Here is a 17,650-nt window from a genome sequence, read left to right on the forward strand (position 1 = left end):
TCTTTGTGCTTGGCGATGTGGCGTTTTTAAACCAACCGGCGCCATAATGGCACCGGAAAGGAGGTTCCCTGACAGCCTGGGGTGACCCGGATGCGGAACATAAAGGCAAATCTGAGTACGCACACTGGGAACCTGGTCAGACACAAATGGAGGAAACCATCCCACACACCTAGTGACCGGTCCGTGGGTCTGTTGCGCATTCAAACAAAACTAGGACCTTCTTTTGGACAAGGCTTCCTTGGTCTTCTCCTTAAACCATTTGGCGCTGCTAATCTGACTCCTATGTCTTTCCTAACGGCCGGCAGGCTGACCCTCGTCCAGTCTCCAGCCTTCCAGCAATCGTTTAGAAGCCGCAGCCGTGCACGAAATGTGTAGCCGTCCTTCAGACCCCGAACGAGCGATGTGCCGACTAGTAGCCACCTCGTTGCAAGTTACAGATATCGCAGCTCTAATCGGTCTCAGTCCATGATAACAACAATGCCACTGGCGACACCTAGAAATTGCGGGTAATTGAAGTTGAAGGCTGCCGACCCATGTGACAGCCTTTCACTACCTGAAGGAAAAAACTGTCAGGGAGACATGTCAAGAGTCTGGTTGTAGCGCTTGCGTGGGGACTGAAGATTGGTCGATGGTCAGCCACCATGCAGCCTGGCACCTGCGAGCCAAGAAACGCTCCTCGGGTGGCGCGGGTATTCGACTGGGCATTGTCGATTACAAGCAACTGCCTTGGGATTGAGGACATAGATGAATCGGCATTGTGCAGGTCCAGAAAGGTGTTTCACGAGCCCCGGCGTTGAAAGGAAGGGGGGACACACTGCGGAGGCACCCGTCAATAGGGTTCGGGCGACGAAAAGGGTTCCGCTCGTCGGCAGCAGTCTGGCTGGCTGTATGTTGCTCCACAAAGAATTGCACACGGGTACTTAGGCGCACGTTAGGCAGGCAAAACAACAATCGCGTGAGGTACGTCGCAACCTGTCACCATGTCCCATGAAAATCCCAAGGACAACTCTCAAGGGATCTGGAATTTTAATTATTGCATCCATTCATACAGTTCCTCTTACGGTTACTTCTTTTTGATTGGAAAAAAGTTTGCTTGCGTCCTCTAACTAACTGGACAAATTGTGACGTTCCATACGTCTCAATACGATAGGACGACTGTCTTATGCCGCCTAGCAAAAGAAATCGATGCCAGTATTTCAAATCCTTGCTGATATGGACCTTTTAGGACTTAGGTTTCGCGAATTTATAACTGGCGTGTCTGGCCCGCCTGATACCAAATTGCGCCTGTCCTGAGCTTGTGAGTGGTACAAGAGGACTGGGCTTTGTTTTTTAACCGGTATCTATAAGACCATGGCAGGCGGTCAAAGGCAAGGGTGAAACTTGTCAACCTTCTTCGCAAAATCCCCACGCATCGCTGATGCGGTTCACACTCACTGCAAATTATGGGGCTCGCCTTTCACCATCCATAGGGATTAATTCACAGCCCCACGGCAGCAAATAGTACCGACGTCTGACGTCGCACTGATTCTGATGGCGGCTAGGGCTTCTTCCTTTCAGTGACAGAATGCCTGGATTAATGCATGAATTGTTAAGAATACCTAGCTGAAAGGGCAACATCAGGACGGGGCCCGCTCGCGCTCTGCAAGGGTGACCAACTGGCAGTGGGAGTTGAAACTCCATTTTGAGAGGGCTCCAACCTACAATTGCCGCCTTCAATTGGCTGTTATTGGGGGACACCATCCAAGGTGCTCAGTGCTGCTTTTGGCAGCACTAGCCTTCGCTTGGTCGCGCGCACTCGATCGCCGCCTGTCGTGACCTACTTTTGGACTTTCAGAAGCCCCTTCCACCAGCAACCACATCCATTTCGCACAGTGGATTGCTTCACGCGCAACTTGCTCGACAGAGACTGTAACATGTTGGCCAGCGGTACTCCGATGCCGCCCCTGCCGCCGCCTGCTTCCATGGCTGCAGCGGCAGCCGCCGCGGCAGCCGCGGCCGCAGCCGCAGCCGCCGCGGCATCCGGTGCGCCATCCCCACCCGTCCCACCGTCAACCAGTCCTGACCCAGCCACCACTACAGCAGCCTCTGCGCCTGCTTCCGTCTCCATGGCTGTGCCCTCGTCCACGTTTCCTATCCCTGCGGCATCCCCCTCGCCACTGCTTGCTTCAGCATCCACTCAGGCAGCAACAATCGCGACTGCAGCCGCAGCGGGCATGCAAGCTTCCAACGGCAGCAGCGGTAGCGGTGCCGCAGCCGCCGCGGCTGTTGCCGCTGCGGCCTTCTCGGGCGCCAACGGCAGCAACGGCGGCAGCGGCAGCGGCGGCGGCGGCGGTCGCAAAGTGTCCACCAGCGACATTCAGCTGGTTCAGACTCTAATCGAGCGCTGCATGCAGATGTACATGCCGCTGAAGGAGGTCGTGAGCACACTTCAGACGCAGGCGAAGATCGAACCGGGGTTCACGCAGCTCGTATGGCAGAAACTGGAAGAGCAGGTACGTTGGTGATGACGTCATCTGGGGCAGTGTGTAAGTATGTATGTATGCATGTGATATGTATATGCATGTATGTATGTATTTCGGGGCGAGAATCCTTGGCCCGGCGGCGTGGCGTGACATGAGAAAAACCCAAGCAACACACAATCGGGCAAAAGAGAAGTCCACACAGCCTAGCCGCGTTCACGTCTTCTTACAAGTTCTTACAAGTTACACAACAACACCAGTAATAGTAATAGTTAGTAATATTAATGTATTAATGTATTTTTGCGCAACATTGTGTTTTGTAAGGCTAGTCTTTTTGTTCTGGTGTCCCTTTGGTTGGTTGGTTCTTCGTTAACTTTGTTTCTTCTTGGCCGCGGCAACTGCAACGGTTCCAGAACGCCGAGTTCTTCAAGGCATACTACCTGCGCCTCAAGATAAAGGACCAGATCGTGATGTTCAACTACCTTCTGGAGCAGCAGTTCAACATGGTTTCGAAGCTGCAGATGAGCTGGCTGCAGGCGCTGCCTATGATGCAGCCAGGTATGGCGGCTGCCGCGGCAGCGGCAGCTGCAGCTGCGCGGCCGCAGGGCATGGCGCCGGCGATGATGCCGGGCACCGCTACCGCTGGCGCTGCGGCAGCCGCCGCCACGGCTGGCGCGGCGCCACCCACTGGCGCGATGCTCGCGGCGACGCCACAACTGCCGTCAGCTGGCATGGTGCCGGGATTGGTGCCGCCGAGCTTACCTGGCCTGCCAGGAGCGAACCCGTTCAATTTTGCCTTGGGAGCGGCTCCAGGCACGATGATGATGTCGTCGCCGGCGGCGGCGGCTGCTGCCGCTGCGGCGGCGGCGTCAATGCAGCCCGGTATGGCTGCAATGGCCGCCGTCGCAGCGGCCGGGCAGGCTGCCAGCATGGCGGGCCAGGCGGCGGCAGTGGCGGGATTCGGGGCCCCGGCAGCACCGCTAGGTCTAGCGCCGGGGCTTGGCGGCATCGGAATGCCTCCGCTGATGCAGACGGTGGCGGCGGCAGCGGTGCAACCGCAGGTCGCGCCGCCATTTGCTGGACAGCAAACGGCCCCGCACCAGCAACAGCAGCCGACGGCGGCAGCGGGTGCCGGCAGCCAGCCTGGAGATAGTTTCGGTGCCGGCGGCGCAGCAGCCGACGGCGGAATGATGGCCGCCCAGCTGGCGGCGATGCAGATGGCCTCGTTGATGGACATACAGCAACCGCCGCCGCAGCAGCAGCCGCAGCAGCAGACGGACGGGTCGCAGCAGCAGCAAGATCAGCAGCAACATGCGACAGCCGGGGCGGCGGCAGCGGCAACGTCGGCTGTTGCCGCCGTCGCCGCGGCAGCGGCGGCGGGTGCGGGTACCGGCACGGGCGGCTTCCCTGGTACGGCAGACCTGATGGCTCTGTCGGACAGCGCCTTGGATGGAGCCAGCCTGGGCGACCTGGGATTGCTTGCGGGTACGTAAGGCCCCTGAGGAGAAATCCCTGAACCGTTGAACAAGCACATGTGTTGGAAATATGATAATGGAAAAGAACTAGAAATCTGGTTTTTTTAAAGTGTCCAGGCCTTTCCTTTTCCTCCCCTAGGTAGACCGTGGCTCACACTCCTGACCCCGGGTGCACCGGGAAGGCTACTACGATTTCCTGCCCTTACCTGCCCCTCCGGGGGCCGCTTCTGAAAGCCTCGCTTCCTCTCCTGTCATTGTTTTTGTTGTTGTTATTATTATATTGCTGTAGTTGCTGACGCCCTGTCCTTCCATTTCCGTTTTCTGCTTCATCCCATCGCGGTCTCGTGCTGACCCGGTATTTCCCAACGCCATCCCATCCCATCCCCGGTTGATACTTTGGACGTGTCGGCAGCGGACTAATTGTCGTAACATGTGATGAATCACACCCCCCCACGGCCAACCCCCCGCGTTGCTCCTCCCCTACACACGCACCGCACACAAAAAAATCACAAACACCTGCACGCACGTGCACGTGTGTGTTTTGCCTCTTTAGGCTCGGACCACGACTTGATGCAAAGCCTAGGATTCAACACCGCATATGTCACGGGGGCTGGCGGAGGCGGAGGCAGCGGCGGGAGCTTCCATTTGAATCTGAACATGACCGGCATGGACGGCACCACCGCCGCCACCGCCTCTGTGAATGCAGCCGCCGCCGCGGCGGCGGGGGCGGGGGCAACAGCGGCGGACCCTGCTGCTGCTGCCGCCGGCGGCGGCGCAGCCGCCGCCGCCGCCGGCATTACCTCGGCGGCGGCGTCGAATGGCGACCTGACGAATCTCGACCTTGCGAAGAATTTTTCTTTCTCAGATTTGAGTACGATGGGCCTGGGCGTGGGCATGGGCCCTATGGGTTTTGGGGATCTGGGGGCTAACCCGGGTGACGGTGACCCTATGCTATTAGGTGCCGACGGTGGCGATGGTGTCGGTGACGCCGGCGACGGCGGTGTCGGCGGTCTGATGGGCTCCGCTCTTGTGGACTTCCTGGACATGCAGGAGTCCCACATACGTCTCTGAGCCTGTCAGCTTGTGTGTGTGTATGTATGTGTGTGTAAGGGGAGCGCGGTGTCTTTAGCCTTTGCGGGCTCCCGGTCCTATGAACGTTGCCTTTCTCACGTTATAAAAGTACAGTACGACATGCAGTACGGAGCCATGTTTGTACGGCACGGATGACAGGATGTGGCGCTCTTGTACTGCAGGTTAAGGATTATATTGGAATTTGTGACACGGCTGAAAGGCAGCGTGCAGCGCTTTGGATTTTGGGGCAGTGGGTGTGGGAGTGGGAGGGGAGGGGAGGGGAGATGTTGGTTTTCTTTGTCTTTTTGTCTTGTGACAAAAAGCGAAACGCGAAAGAAATGGAGTGAGCTTCCCCCGGTGAGCAATTTTGAACTGAAGGGATACAGCTGTGTTATTGTCGTGTGAAGGACTTTCTGGGCGGGCCAACCCCAACCCCCCTTTGTGTGTGGGGGGGAGGCGGATATCGAGTTGTACTTTTGGCTGGCTGGCTGTGCCACATATTGCGTTGCGGACTCGGATTGGGTTGTGCAGAGGCGCGCGCGTGCGCACGGAATTCCCCTCCTCCCCTCCGCCTTCCCCCCTCCTCCTCCTCCTCCTCCTCACCTTCCTCCCCCTCCTCCTCCCCCTCCTCCTACGTCTGGTACACTCTTGCCCTGGCAGCAGCTTCACTCGTTTGTGGTTCGTCTTTCCCCCCTTCCTCCCCCTCCTCCCCCTCCTCACCTTCCACCCCCCCAGGTGTTCCCTTGAACACCACACAGGTACACAATGCATACAATCACACACAATATATATATATATATCGCATAAACGTGAGGGGCCCTATCGCCGTCCCATCGCAAACTTCACGGGGACGTTACTTTCCGCTCACGGACGGACCGATGGACACGGACCGGCAAGCAGACTATTGTTCTGGCGGGCACCGGATGGTGAGCCCCAGGTCTTCGCATCCTCCTCCGCCTCCGCCTCTTTTCCCTCCGGTTTTTTCGCTGGCAGACACACAAACATAAAATAATATAATATATTACACATATATTATACTTAACTCGCACAGGTACACAGCAGTTGTTGCCGCCGCTCTCCACCGGCAGCTGATGCACGGGGGGGTTGAGGTGTTGCAGCGGACTGGGCCGCCTCCGCCAGAGCCCGGACAGCAGCCCATCGCCGCTCGTGCCTTGGGGCGGGTGGGGTGCCGGCGGCCCCGAGCTGAACTGGTTCCCTCTCATTGCCAGGCTCGGCACCGTGCCGTACCACAGAAACCCCCCGATCGTTTTTTGGGTTTTCCATCGTCCTCGTGGGTGGGGTGATGTGGCGGTGTGTTACTTGATGTGGATGTGGTGGGTAGCTGTGTAGGTGGTGTGGATCTGCAGAACGTTTCAACGAAGGAGAGGAGGAGGGGGAGGTGGAGGAGGAGGTGGAGGAGAGCAGCAAAGCGCCGGGGTGGCACATTGAGTTGGTGATGTGCACGTGATGGCGCGTATAAAGCTTTTTTTTGTTGGCGGTTTCCTTTTGGTCTGTGGTTCTGTGTCCTCGAGGGAAGTGTGCTGGGGCCGCCGCCACTGCCGCCACTGCCGCCACTGCCTCTCCCCGGCTCTTCCTCGGCGAAATCAAAGTAGGGTCATGAAAGAGGTGTCATATTATTAGTACATTTACATTAACTCGATGACATTTTTCGCATTCGTTTCGCATTCTGTGACAAAGCAACGCACCATGTGTGCTGGTCCGGTTTTGCGCTCTTTATGATGGGTTTTGCATTACGTATGTATGTATGTATGTACGTACGTAATGCTTATTGTGAAGTGTGTACGGTGGTTACGACCACACGGCTTACTGCGACGGCCAGTCTAATGGCATATCTAATGGAATTACCTGTGTGCATGTGTATGTATGTATGTACGTATGTATGTATGTGTGTTACACCACCTGGGGCTGTGTTCCCCTACCTACCAAGGAAGGCAGGTGGTATCCTCTGTGGTGGCGGTGGTGATCATAGCTGTCCGGGGGTCACCGCTGCAATCGCTACTCTGGCTGGCTGGCTGGTTGGCTGGTTGGCTGGCTGGCTGGCTGGCTGGCTGGCTGGCTGGTTGGCTGGTTGGCTGGTTGGTTGGCTGGTTGGTTGGCTGGTTGGGCGGAAGAAGAAAAAGACGAAGGACGCGCGGTGGGCTGCCATAACCGGCTCTTGCTTACAGCTATGTGGGGGGTGTGTGCGTGTCTCTTGTGTATCTTTCTGTTTGCTAGTGTAAGAGTGTGCGTGTCTGTGTATGCTATATCTGGGGGTTAGCACGACATTAGCCCAAACGAGGTGGCCTTGATGCCATGTCATGTGGCTGTAGATGTGTTTGCTTGCCGCAGGAGGTGGGGCTGTACGACTTTTGCAAGGCGAGGTCGCCATGAGCTGCAGCTGTGAGGAATGGTGGGGACTTGGTGGATTCTTAATTGGTTGGCGTTGGCGCGAGGGGGGGAAGCGGTGTTTGCTGATGTCGGAGCAAAGCGGGCGAGGGGGGAAGAAGAAGCTGCCGTGGCCCTCGTGCCGTGTATTGAGCTGATGCCCCAGAAGGCACCAGCCCGTCCTCCCTTCCCCTCTTCTCCCCCTATTTCTATGGTTGATTCGCACCTCTCCCCACGGCGACGTGTCCTGTTAGGGCTCAAGCTGCCGCACACAAGTGCTGATGAGGCGAAGAAGTCTTTCCCGCGGTTGAAAAAGGCCCGCGGCTGAATAGAAATAGAAACGGGGTACATCTCCCGCATGGCGTAGCAGGGCTTAAAAAGCGAAGGGTTGTTGGGAGGAGGATCTAAAGGCTAGGGTGCTGTGCTTTAGTTGTACAGCGGAATACGGCACGGAGATGGCCGTTGGCTTATGTTCTTTTGGTCGTGGCAGTAGTTTCCGTACTCCCATGTTGGAAGGACTGCAGGTGTTTCCGTACATGCATGGCAGGGGCCCTTTCTTCCCCTGAAGGCCGGTAATACCCGCTAGGGTGTCATCCCCCTTTGGCTGTCTCCTTGGGGCCTGTCTCCTTCATCCGCTTCAGGTTCCCGGGGAACCGGAGGGGGCACGGGACAGCCACGATTAGGGGAGTTACCGTGTCGCCTTCGGTTTCCCCGAAGGGGGGAAGCCAAGTTAAAAGGGATGGCACCCTAGGCGATGGAGTGTTTCCATATATATTACTTTAGGGAAAACATTCTTCATCGACAATGGGGGAGGGGCCGCTGCTTTGCGGCAACAAACACCGAAAAAGATGATGGGGGGTGCATGTGCTCTCTGTTGCTAGGGAGAGGAGCGGAGGAGGGGTTCTCGGCCAGGGGCAGTGCATATGGTACGGTGGTGTGTTTTCTTGGGGCACTTACTTTGGCTTCGACCTAAATAGCGGTGTTGGAGTGTGTTGCATAAACATATTTTCGTTGCGTTCGGGCACCACCTGGCTATTGCGTCCATTGCTGTCACCTTCGTGCGGCGGCAGTCGCTACGATGACCAACCTGGTGATGAGCTGCGGCGAGACACGTTTTTGGGAGTCTCACAGACATAGCATTTCCCTGTGTTTCGCCGTGAGAGATGGCCGTGGGCATGTGTGTGTATATGTGTGTGTTACATGGTCGTGGGATGCGTTCCCCGTGCCTGCAAACCGCCCTAATACGAGCCGAGGGCTCAAGGGCTGCCAGATTGCCAATAAGCACCGTCCTACCTCGCACTTTAAACAAAGCAAGTGATAAAGGATGCTAACGACCAAAGGGAACGGTAGAGTTGCGGTGGGACCACATACGTTCCAGCATCCTTGCCAGACGTTCAGGTTCCCACTTCATAGCGTCGTCCTTCATATGCTCGAAGCGTGGGAAATCCAACCAGGTCTGATTTTGTCGTACACCGGACAGTCCAGTAAATTGTGCTTCTCATCCTCGATATGGCTATCAGCGCCGCAGCAGGGACATACTCGCTCCTCCCTAGGTATATAACCCTGTCCCTTAAGCGCTCTGTTAGCCGCCAATGCCCAACATCAAAGCCTAAACTGCATAAGCTTGCGATTCGCTGAACGCGGGATAAACATTGTGATGTGCGGGAGCACCTCCTTCCTGCCCGCTTGCTCGGCCGCCAGGCCCATCCCTTGCTTTTACTTCGCCATGTGAATTCCTTGTTACTTGCCGTCTGACGGGTACACGTCTGGCTGGACATCTAGACGCGTATGCTTTCAGCCACTCACCAGTCGGTCCTTGCACTCCAACACCACGCCCTTCTGGCAATGGCCTGTTCATCAGCCATTCCACTTGTTCGTCTACCTCGTGTAGCCCTGGCGGGCCCTCTTTCCATACGTCGTACACTAAAAAACTTAGAAAACGGAGGAGCAGTGCCCCCCATCCGGCCCCTTCGGGGTTGAAGATGGATTCTAGGCCTTGGTGTGCCACAGACCCACGCTGTAAACGGACACGGTTCCAAAACTTCACAATCTGCTTGAAAACGTGGTTGTGCAGGGGTAGCTGCGACAATTCGGCGAACAACAGGCGATATGTTTGTCTGGAGCTCACACAATTTGTCGCATGAACGATATCTGAAGCTGCACTGCTCTGTCCTTTAGGCATGCCTCGAAGGGCCCCTCTGCAAGGTTACTCGCATCACTCCGCCTCCTGAGCCTGTCCAAGACTTCAGCTAGCATAAACGGCCCCCACGCTTGACAACCATACAACAGTATTGCTGGTACCTGCGTATCGAAACACCTCATCCTCACATCTGGGGCGAACAACTTTGGCTTATCCAATTTTGTACTCAACGCGAACATAGCTGCTCTAGCTGTGTCGTACAACTGCTATGTCGTACAACGGCAGGCCCCAAACGGCCGTTCTGGCCCATACACTAGCCCCAGATATCGTGCACTATCCTTAGGGCATTTGTGACATGACGCCGCCCGGGGGCCGGGGAGGACGGTGGAGGCCTTCAGCATGAGGGCTACCAATGTCTCAATATGCGTGCTTGGAAAAAGCCTGAAGGCCCCCACCTATGTGGGCCCGGAGGCCGGAGTTATCCATGGCGTACTTTATACGCTGATTCCTGTTGTCGACACTGCGATCTAGGATGTGGCTCGATTCATCCATGACATGTGTGCAGGCAGTGTTGCATTCCAGCCCTTGCACTTGCGTGTGCTCATAACGGGTCTGAATTGAACAACAAAGTCTGAAGTCGGATGGGGTGAATGGATTAGGGTGCCCCTCTAGCAGGGGAGAGCAGGGAATTGCCTCGGGAAGGAGGCCACTGGTGAAGCTTAACCACCCTGTAACAACATCAACATCAACAAAGGACACCCGAGGGACCTAAGGGCCTGAAGACGAGGCCGTTCCCACTGCCACAGCTTTCACATCGAGCGCCACCTTATTATTGTGATTCCTTATGGCCCCGAAGCGGCCACTGCTGGGCTTTGTCGCCGACGCTGCCACTGCTGATGCTGCCGTCAGCTGATCGTGCACGGCATTTGTATTCTGTCCACAGTAGTTACTCCCCCAGGTCGTTCAGTCGCTACCCAGTAGTAGTGCGTGTACACTCACCGAAAAGGGAGTTCACTGCTTCGTAAGCCCGCTAAGCCATGCTTCTTCCTGATACCACTCAGTGTATCACTTGCTGGGTAAGGTACCGAGAAATCCTTTTAAATGCGGCATAGCTTGCCTCAAGCTTCTTCTTGGCATCCTCACTGGTCCCCAGCTGCGACCTCACGCCGTATACCCGCCACTCGAGTGCTCAAGGGCAACCTCGTAATCACTGTGAAGCTTAGTCAACCGTGCTGCGGCACATGCACACATGAGCATGAGCATGCATATGGCCATCCGCACCTTCGCAGGAACCCCATCACGGAGCCCTTCTGTGTTCTCCTACCTGAATTAAACACGGGAACGCCAAACGCTCCATTTGTGGGGCTGGACCAGTAGCACATCGGCTCCCATAGCACCGCAGCACATCTCACACACAGCAGCCCCCCCAACACCTGCTACTCTGTTGCCAATGTATCTCACCTGTCAGTGATCCATCTCCCAGAAAGCTCAGCACTTACAGCTTCAAAATGTCATTGTGCCCGCCTCAGCTCCCTCCTCCATAAGCCACAGCTAAATTACATCCAAACCCAGTTCCAGATTCGTTCCCACTTAGCGCGCCATCGGAAGTGTAGCCAGCAAGGAGCGCCAGACTGCGCCACCTCGTGACATGGTTGCGCGACACAAAAGACACAGCGCAGAGGAAAAACGACCCACATGTCCACCATCACCACCTCGTCAGTCAGGAACGGACAGCAGCAAGGGACGTATTTACAAACATACATACTGTACAGACACGAGGCGCCAGAGCAGTAGCAACAGCAGGCACAGAACCAGCATCATAACAGCAGTAGAGCAACAGCTCGCGTTTGGTATAATATTTTTAAATAAAAATTGAACGAAACTGAAAACAGAAGTTGCAGAGAGCAATCTTAATCGAGCGCCTAGGGCAGGCAAGAACCATAATCCTTCTCTGCACAGACTGGTTATCCAAAGGCCGTAATTGTTGCCGGATGTGCATACAGAAAATAATTAACAAAAAAGAAAAAGGACCTTCCTCAGCAGCAAGGCCAGAGCTTAAAGGTGCAGCTTATGGACGATACCCTCGCACAGAGGTTTATGAGCTGAGAAAATGACAAGAGTTGCCGTCAAAGTTGATGTGTGTATAAAGAGCTGGATGGAAGCGGCCACATAACACCGTGACGACAGCACGGCAGCTGCAACATCCACGGCCCTCCCACTGTGGCGTTCCGCAGCAGTCACCCACCTCATGCTTCAAAGCAGAGGCCAATTACGCATCGACGTTGTTGACTTCGTCACCATCATTGACGATGAGTCACAGCCCCGTACAAAACATACGCATTCACAAACAGGAGACTCCCTCCATAACGACATACACCGTCATCATGCCAGCTGCCGGGGTGGTCATTCCAAGTACCGGTACAGTGAGACGCCAATACGGCGCCTCTGCAATGCAGTCCAACAGCTAAGCTGAGGCTGGGCTAGGTGCAGCTGCGGCAACAGCGGCAGCAGCAGCATCGGCTCGGTGAACAAGTGGTGGTGGGCCTTCCCGCCTTCCTTCTACACACTTGACCCTGTTGTGCTCTGCTTGCTGGATTAGTAGCATCCGTTCCCTCATCCTCTCCTCATCCCCATCTCCTCCTGCTCCCAAACTCATCATTTTCCACCTGCACTTCCTGTTGCGCACAGAGCCACAAAGCCTACAGGATAACGTGGATAATGACAAGCAACAGGCCAAGCCATATCCGCAACTTCATATCATCGCATTACTGCTGGGCAGTTGCTGCCACGTTGCCGCTCCCCGGGTGATACTGAGTAGCCAGTATGACATGCATGCATGACATGACATGACCGGTGCGCGATAAATACCTCAAACATTCCCAACTACTCCCGAGACCTCGCCACGTCGTCCTCCCACTCGCCCACCAGCAATGACCATTGTGGCTAGTCCTCCCCGTCTCCCTGGTTCAACCCATATCCCCCTCCGTCCGCGCCGCATCTTCTGTGAGCCAGCGATCAGCCGATAGGAACCGCACCTCACCTCGTGGATTCCCTTGGCTTCCACGAGTAAGATTGTCCCCAAAGCCCCGGATGCAGCCCATTCATCCGCTCATCTGTGTTCCATCCTCGCCTTCCCCCGGACAAGGTCTATTTCCCCAGCTCAGACAGGTCGTTTATTTACTTAGCGGGCCTGTCCCTCCGGATAGCCCAGGGCCAGGGCACCATGCAGGCCAAAAACAGGAGCGGGGCGGCGAAACAGGCACACATCCGTGCATTCCCAAAACACATAGCACACTTTGAGGACGAAAACGGAAAGCAGTATGTCGTCGTGGACGGACCATATCGTTACCTTTGGAACGACTATGAACTTTAGGTTCATCAAGGCGGTTGAGTACCTCCACTCAGGTCGCAAGCGGTTGCAGAACACATGTTTGCATAGCAAAGCCACACCGTGGCCATGCGGACATGCATCATGAGAGGTGAGGCCGTGTCGCAGGTTATATATCTTTCCTTCCCTCCGAGCAGGGTGCATAGATGCACATTTCGCAATGGTTCTATGAATGTCCATGTGGGCACAAAAGGTTTTAATGACACTGGGGTATGAAAATACGTGGCTCGCCACATACACGCCGCACTGTCGCACTGTCGCTCTCTCTGCCTTCGCACATACATACACACGCGCGCATGTCAAAACATCCGTACATTTATACATCAAACCTTCCATAAGTCCATAAGTACCGGGACGTAATAAAATACGTGCAGTACACTCTCCTACACATCACGCTCTACCTACCTACCAACACGAAAAAGCTGACCAGAAGGACGACATAGCCGTCATCCTTATCGTCATCACCATCATCCTGATCATTGTGGCCACGCCGGCATTGCAGGCGAAACACCAAGACGGCACACACACGCCCATACAGCTAATTAAAGAGACCTGTTGGCTGCGGGTGTATCCCAAGGTAACTTCTGCCGCTGCCACCGCCGCAGTACTTGTAACGACATACACTTAGCAGCAGCGTGAGGAGGGCTACAGCAACCAGCGTGCTCAGACGCAGCGTACGGCGACACCCTCGTCGTCCTCCTCAACAGCGTGTCTCCATATCGTATAGTCGTCATTGGGATCATCACCGAGTGCACTTCCAACGAGCTGTCGACGCCGTTACCGTATCCATCACCGACATCATTGGCTCTCCCGCATGTTGTGTCTCTGGCTTCAGGCCGCTAAGAAAGGTTACACAGTTTCAGGCCACCAGGTCCCCCTAAAGCGCAAGAACGGAAGTGCCATAAACCATGTACATGCACCGGGCTTGATGGACAAACTCATGAATGGAAGAACGACCTCGTGCGGCCGTGTGCTCAGGCTTAAGGCCTTGGCACCAGAAGCCCTGGATGGACCGGCTCGCCCTTGCATTCTTCACTCTCGGTGTTGCTTACTCTGACTTTCCACCATCTCCACGTCCTCCTTGGAGCCTCTGCCATCGCTGTCGCTGCGGCGTTCTCTCCCAGAGATGCTATCGCCCGTAGAGATCAGCCCTGAGAAGAGACCACGCAAGCGCCGCCAGGCCGTCGCGACAGGGAGGAGTGCGTCCTCGCTTGATCCAGATCCCAATCCCAACCCCCGATTCCGATCACGATGCAGGACCTGCATTACGCTGCGGCTCAACGACTGCAGCCGAGACTCAAACCTGCAGAAGCAGCAGCGGTACCAGTAGCATCATCATAATCACCACTTTATCAGTACACTTGCCGCGACAGCATCAGCAGCAGACTCAACACACCATACCACATTTTCAGACGCACCTAAAGGGGCTGTTGTCCGCTGCGTCGAAGTCAATGGGTTCGTTGCGACCCCATATCGTGTACGCGGCAGCGGCGGTGACCATGAAGAAGGCGCTGTTCATTGGGGTTGAGGGTGAGAGAGGAGAAGAGGAAAGTGTGAATGGAAGTAATGCAGAATCAAGACTTGACCGATACAGACGACGAATGCGGGAGAGATGTTCAGACAGGTTTATCGAAACCACAATAGCACGTAGGTGCTAGGTCCCAACACCCCAAAACTCGCCTAACCTCACCCCGCTCATATGAGCCCTCACCTGGGCAGAAACAGCGCCACCTCCCAGCTCTCGGTGTGTTCAAACAGGTAGCCAACCGATGCGACGCCTAGCACTCCTGGAATGGCGGCCGTGGTGTTGGTGAGGCCCAGCAGTATGGGCGCGTACTTGGGGCTCATGTCTTGGTGCGTGCAAAACAGACCCGCCAGGCTGCAGCTCGATACGCCCAGCGCCACCGTGATGGCGGCCACCGTGGCCCCGCTGTTGTCCGCTATCTCGGGAGTGCAGGCCGCCACCAGCAAGACGGTGGGAAGCAGAAAGGCAATGTTCTGCACAGGGTAGAGAAAAGGACGCGTAGAGAAGAGGGAGAGAATTAGATCTGCATATGCGAGACGCTACTAGTCATCTGGGGAAGGGTGGGTAGCTAGGTTGGTTGGTAGGTACGTTTTAAGGCCAGGGGAGAGCAGCAGGAGGCAGTGTCGCTGAGCTGTTTGTGCGCACGGCGGTAAAAGCTGTAAACGTCAATGCGTCCGTTAAGGTGTGGAATGGCCATTGAGTGGCAGAGGAGGAGGACTGGAGGAGAAGGAGCAGCTAGTGTGTGTATCCGTGCGTGGAAGGCAAGAACAACACTGCACACTACAGAGAAGGGCCAAACCGAAGCCGAACCCACCTCCCATACCCCGCCAAGGCTCCCGCTAAAGTCCCAGGGCCAAACCGTACCTGCATCAGCTTGCGCACTGTCGGGACGGCCATGCCACGGCTGATGAGCGCGTCTGCAGCCGCGCCCGCGGCCGCGCCCGCGGCAATGCCCGCCAGCGGCGGCAGCAGCGCTGTCTGCGACGCGTGCAGCAAATCCACTGACAGCGTGTCTACAAAGTAGGTCGGCAGCCAGGCCAACATTGTGTAATGGAACCAGTTGTTGGCGAAGTGGGTGTAGGCCAGCGCACGCATGGGTGTCGAGCGCAGGAACGCACGCCAAGGCAGGGGCGGCGGCTCCACTGTCGCTGCCACCGCTGCTGCGGCACCTGATGGCGCTGCCGCCGACAGTGTCCGAGAGTCGGTGATGAGGCGGTTGGCAAAGTCCGGCTCGGTGGCGGCGATCCGCGACATTATGCCCTGTGCATACATGGGGGTATGGATGTAATGCAGGCGAGGAGGACAGAGATCTGACATAGCAGCGAATAGGACGTACTCCAACATAAAACTGCGAACAAATGCTGACATTTAGCACAACGTTCGAAGGTAGGGCAGCAATCAAGTTTACCGAGCAGATTCTGCCAGCCATGCATACACACATATGCACATACCTGTTCAAACCATAGCCACCACACCAGCCCCAGCGCGCCAAACGTGATGAACACGGAGCGCCAGCCCGAGTGCGCGATGAGCCAGGGCGCCGCCAGCAGACCCAAGATAGAGCCCACGTGGAAACCGGAAAAGATAAAGGTCACGGCGCGGGCTCGCTCGCCGGGGGGCACGGCACGGGCCACAATGTCGGTGGCGGCTGAGGGCGCGGTGGCCTGGCCGAAACCCACCACGGCGCGGGACAGACATAAGCCTGGGCGGGGAAGAAGAGGAAAGAGGGCGGGTTAAAGAAAGCATTAAGATTGCTAAGTGATTCGCGGAGCTGTGAGCCTCGCCCATCTGCCTCTCGTGCAAACCAAGTTGTCATCCACACCCATGCCATGTTTTATATAAAAAGACGCGGCCCCGAAGAACAGAAGGCAACGACATGACAACTCCAAACACACACGAGAACCCCTCGCCATTCGCTCACCCTCGTACCCCACGGCTCAACTCCACACATAATGATGGTACTACGACATCCGGCCATCCTATATGAACTATAGCATGTGCTGCGCAAAACTCCCTCTGCATATAGAGTTAATAGCCAAGCTTCCCGTCTAGCACAGCTTGCAGCACGCCGCCGTGTAGAGTACCTGCACGGCTCGAACTGTGCGGCCGCAGCACAGCCAACATCACCTCCCGCTCATCTTTCCCGCCCATTCTACTCACCGGGCACGGTCGCCGCCACCGCGGGCACAATCCCCGTAGCTGCGCTGTAGAGCAACACGCCCGCGGGCAAGATCCGTCTGCCTCCGAGCTTTGAATTGAAGTAGCCGCCCGGCAGCTGGCACATCATGTAGCCCCAGAAGAAAGCACTCTGCACGAGGCCTACTGTCGTCGGACTCCAGCCGTAATCTCGGGCCATAGGGATGATGCAGACGGAGAGGTTGACTTTGTCAAGGTTGCAGATAACGAAAGAGACCGCGGTGCCGAGGATGATGCGGTATCGAGAAGGTAGCGCGTCCCACCAGCCCCAGAAACGCGTAGTGGTGGTGGAAACGGAAGATAGGGAATTTGAAGGATCGGAGGAGGAGGAAGAGGGAGATGAAGGGGAGAGGTGGGGAGGAGGAGGCGTGTTGGGCACGGCGACGGCGACGCCATTGCCGTTGTGGGGCTGTCGCAGAGAGGTGCGGCGTGGGCGGGAGATCTTGACAGTGTGCCCTGAAGCATGGAAGGTCTGACTGTGGTGGGTTTGATGGGCGTGGTGTTGTTGATTGCGGGCGTGCTGATGGTGGCTGCGGGACGGGTCGGGCTTGTGGTTGTGGGAAGCATGAACTACAAGGGAAGAAGCACCGCCAAGGCTGCGCCAGCCGCAGCGAAATGTGCCGCTGTAGGAGCTGAGGACCGCAGAGCGACGTGGATAACTTGCGGTGTAAGCTGCCATTGAGAAGCCGGAGGGCTGCGATGAACTCCGTTGCGGCAAGCTAGCGAATCCGTTGCAGCTGGAAGAAAGCTGTGAGGCCATTCCTGCCTATCCTACAGATATACTCCTATCGTTTTGTGACTCAAGTCGTGTACCGGGGACGCTTTGTACAATGATAAGCCTGTCGCACAGTCCTCTCAATCCTGAGAGCTGACACGCTCCGCGACTAGGAATGCGGCACACCTATTTCATAAGTGGCTATCTACAATGCCATTGATGCGAATTTGAACTGAAGATAGCGCCCTCGGGGTGTCGATGGATGTTGAAAAATATGCCGAATCAAAATGGGCACA

General features: G+C 56.2%; 2 protein-coding genes across 2 annotated transcripts; one reads left to right on the forward strand and one right to left on the reverse strand.

The window, feature by feature from the left end:
• Nucleotides 1-1,961: 1,961 nt before the first annotated feature.
• Nucleotides 1,962-5,005, forward strand: VOLCADRAFT_119003 (uncharacterized protein; the record flags this gene model as incomplete). The annotated part of the gene is made up of 4 exons (XM_002955156.1): nucleotides 1,962-2,022; nucleotides 2,170-2,492; nucleotides 2,873-3,944; nucleotides 4,488-5,005. The coding sequence occupies 4 exons, from the start codon at nucleotides 1,962-1,964 to the stop codon at nucleotides 5,003-5,005; spliced, it is 1,974 nt and encodes a 657-aa protein (XP_002955202.1).
• An 8,945-nt stretch (nucleotides 5,006-13,950) lies between these two features.
• On the reverse strand, nucleotides 13,951-17,318 carry VOLCADRAFT_96131 (uncharacterized protein; the record flags this gene model as incomplete). The annotated part of the gene is made up of 6 exons (XM_002955208.1): nucleotides 13,951-14,221; nucleotides 14,337-14,429; nucleotides 14,630-14,916; nucleotides 15,308-15,703; nucleotides 15,895-16,145; nucleotides 16,604-17,318. The coding sequence occupies 6 exons, from the start codon at nucleotides 17,316-17,318 to the stop codon at nucleotides 13,951-13,953; spliced, it is 2,013 nt and encodes a 670-aa protein (XP_002955254.1).
• Nucleotides 17,319-17,650: the final 332 nt, after the last annotated feature.

This window comes from Volvox carteri, assembly GCF_000143455.1.
Source record: "Volvox carteri f. nagariensis unplaced genomic scaffold VOLCAscaffold_49, whole genome shotgun sequence".
Taxonomy (NCBI): domain Eukaryota; kingdom Viridiplantae; phylum Chlorophyta; class Chlorophyceae; order Chlamydomonadales; family Volvocaceae; genus Volvox; species Volvox carteri.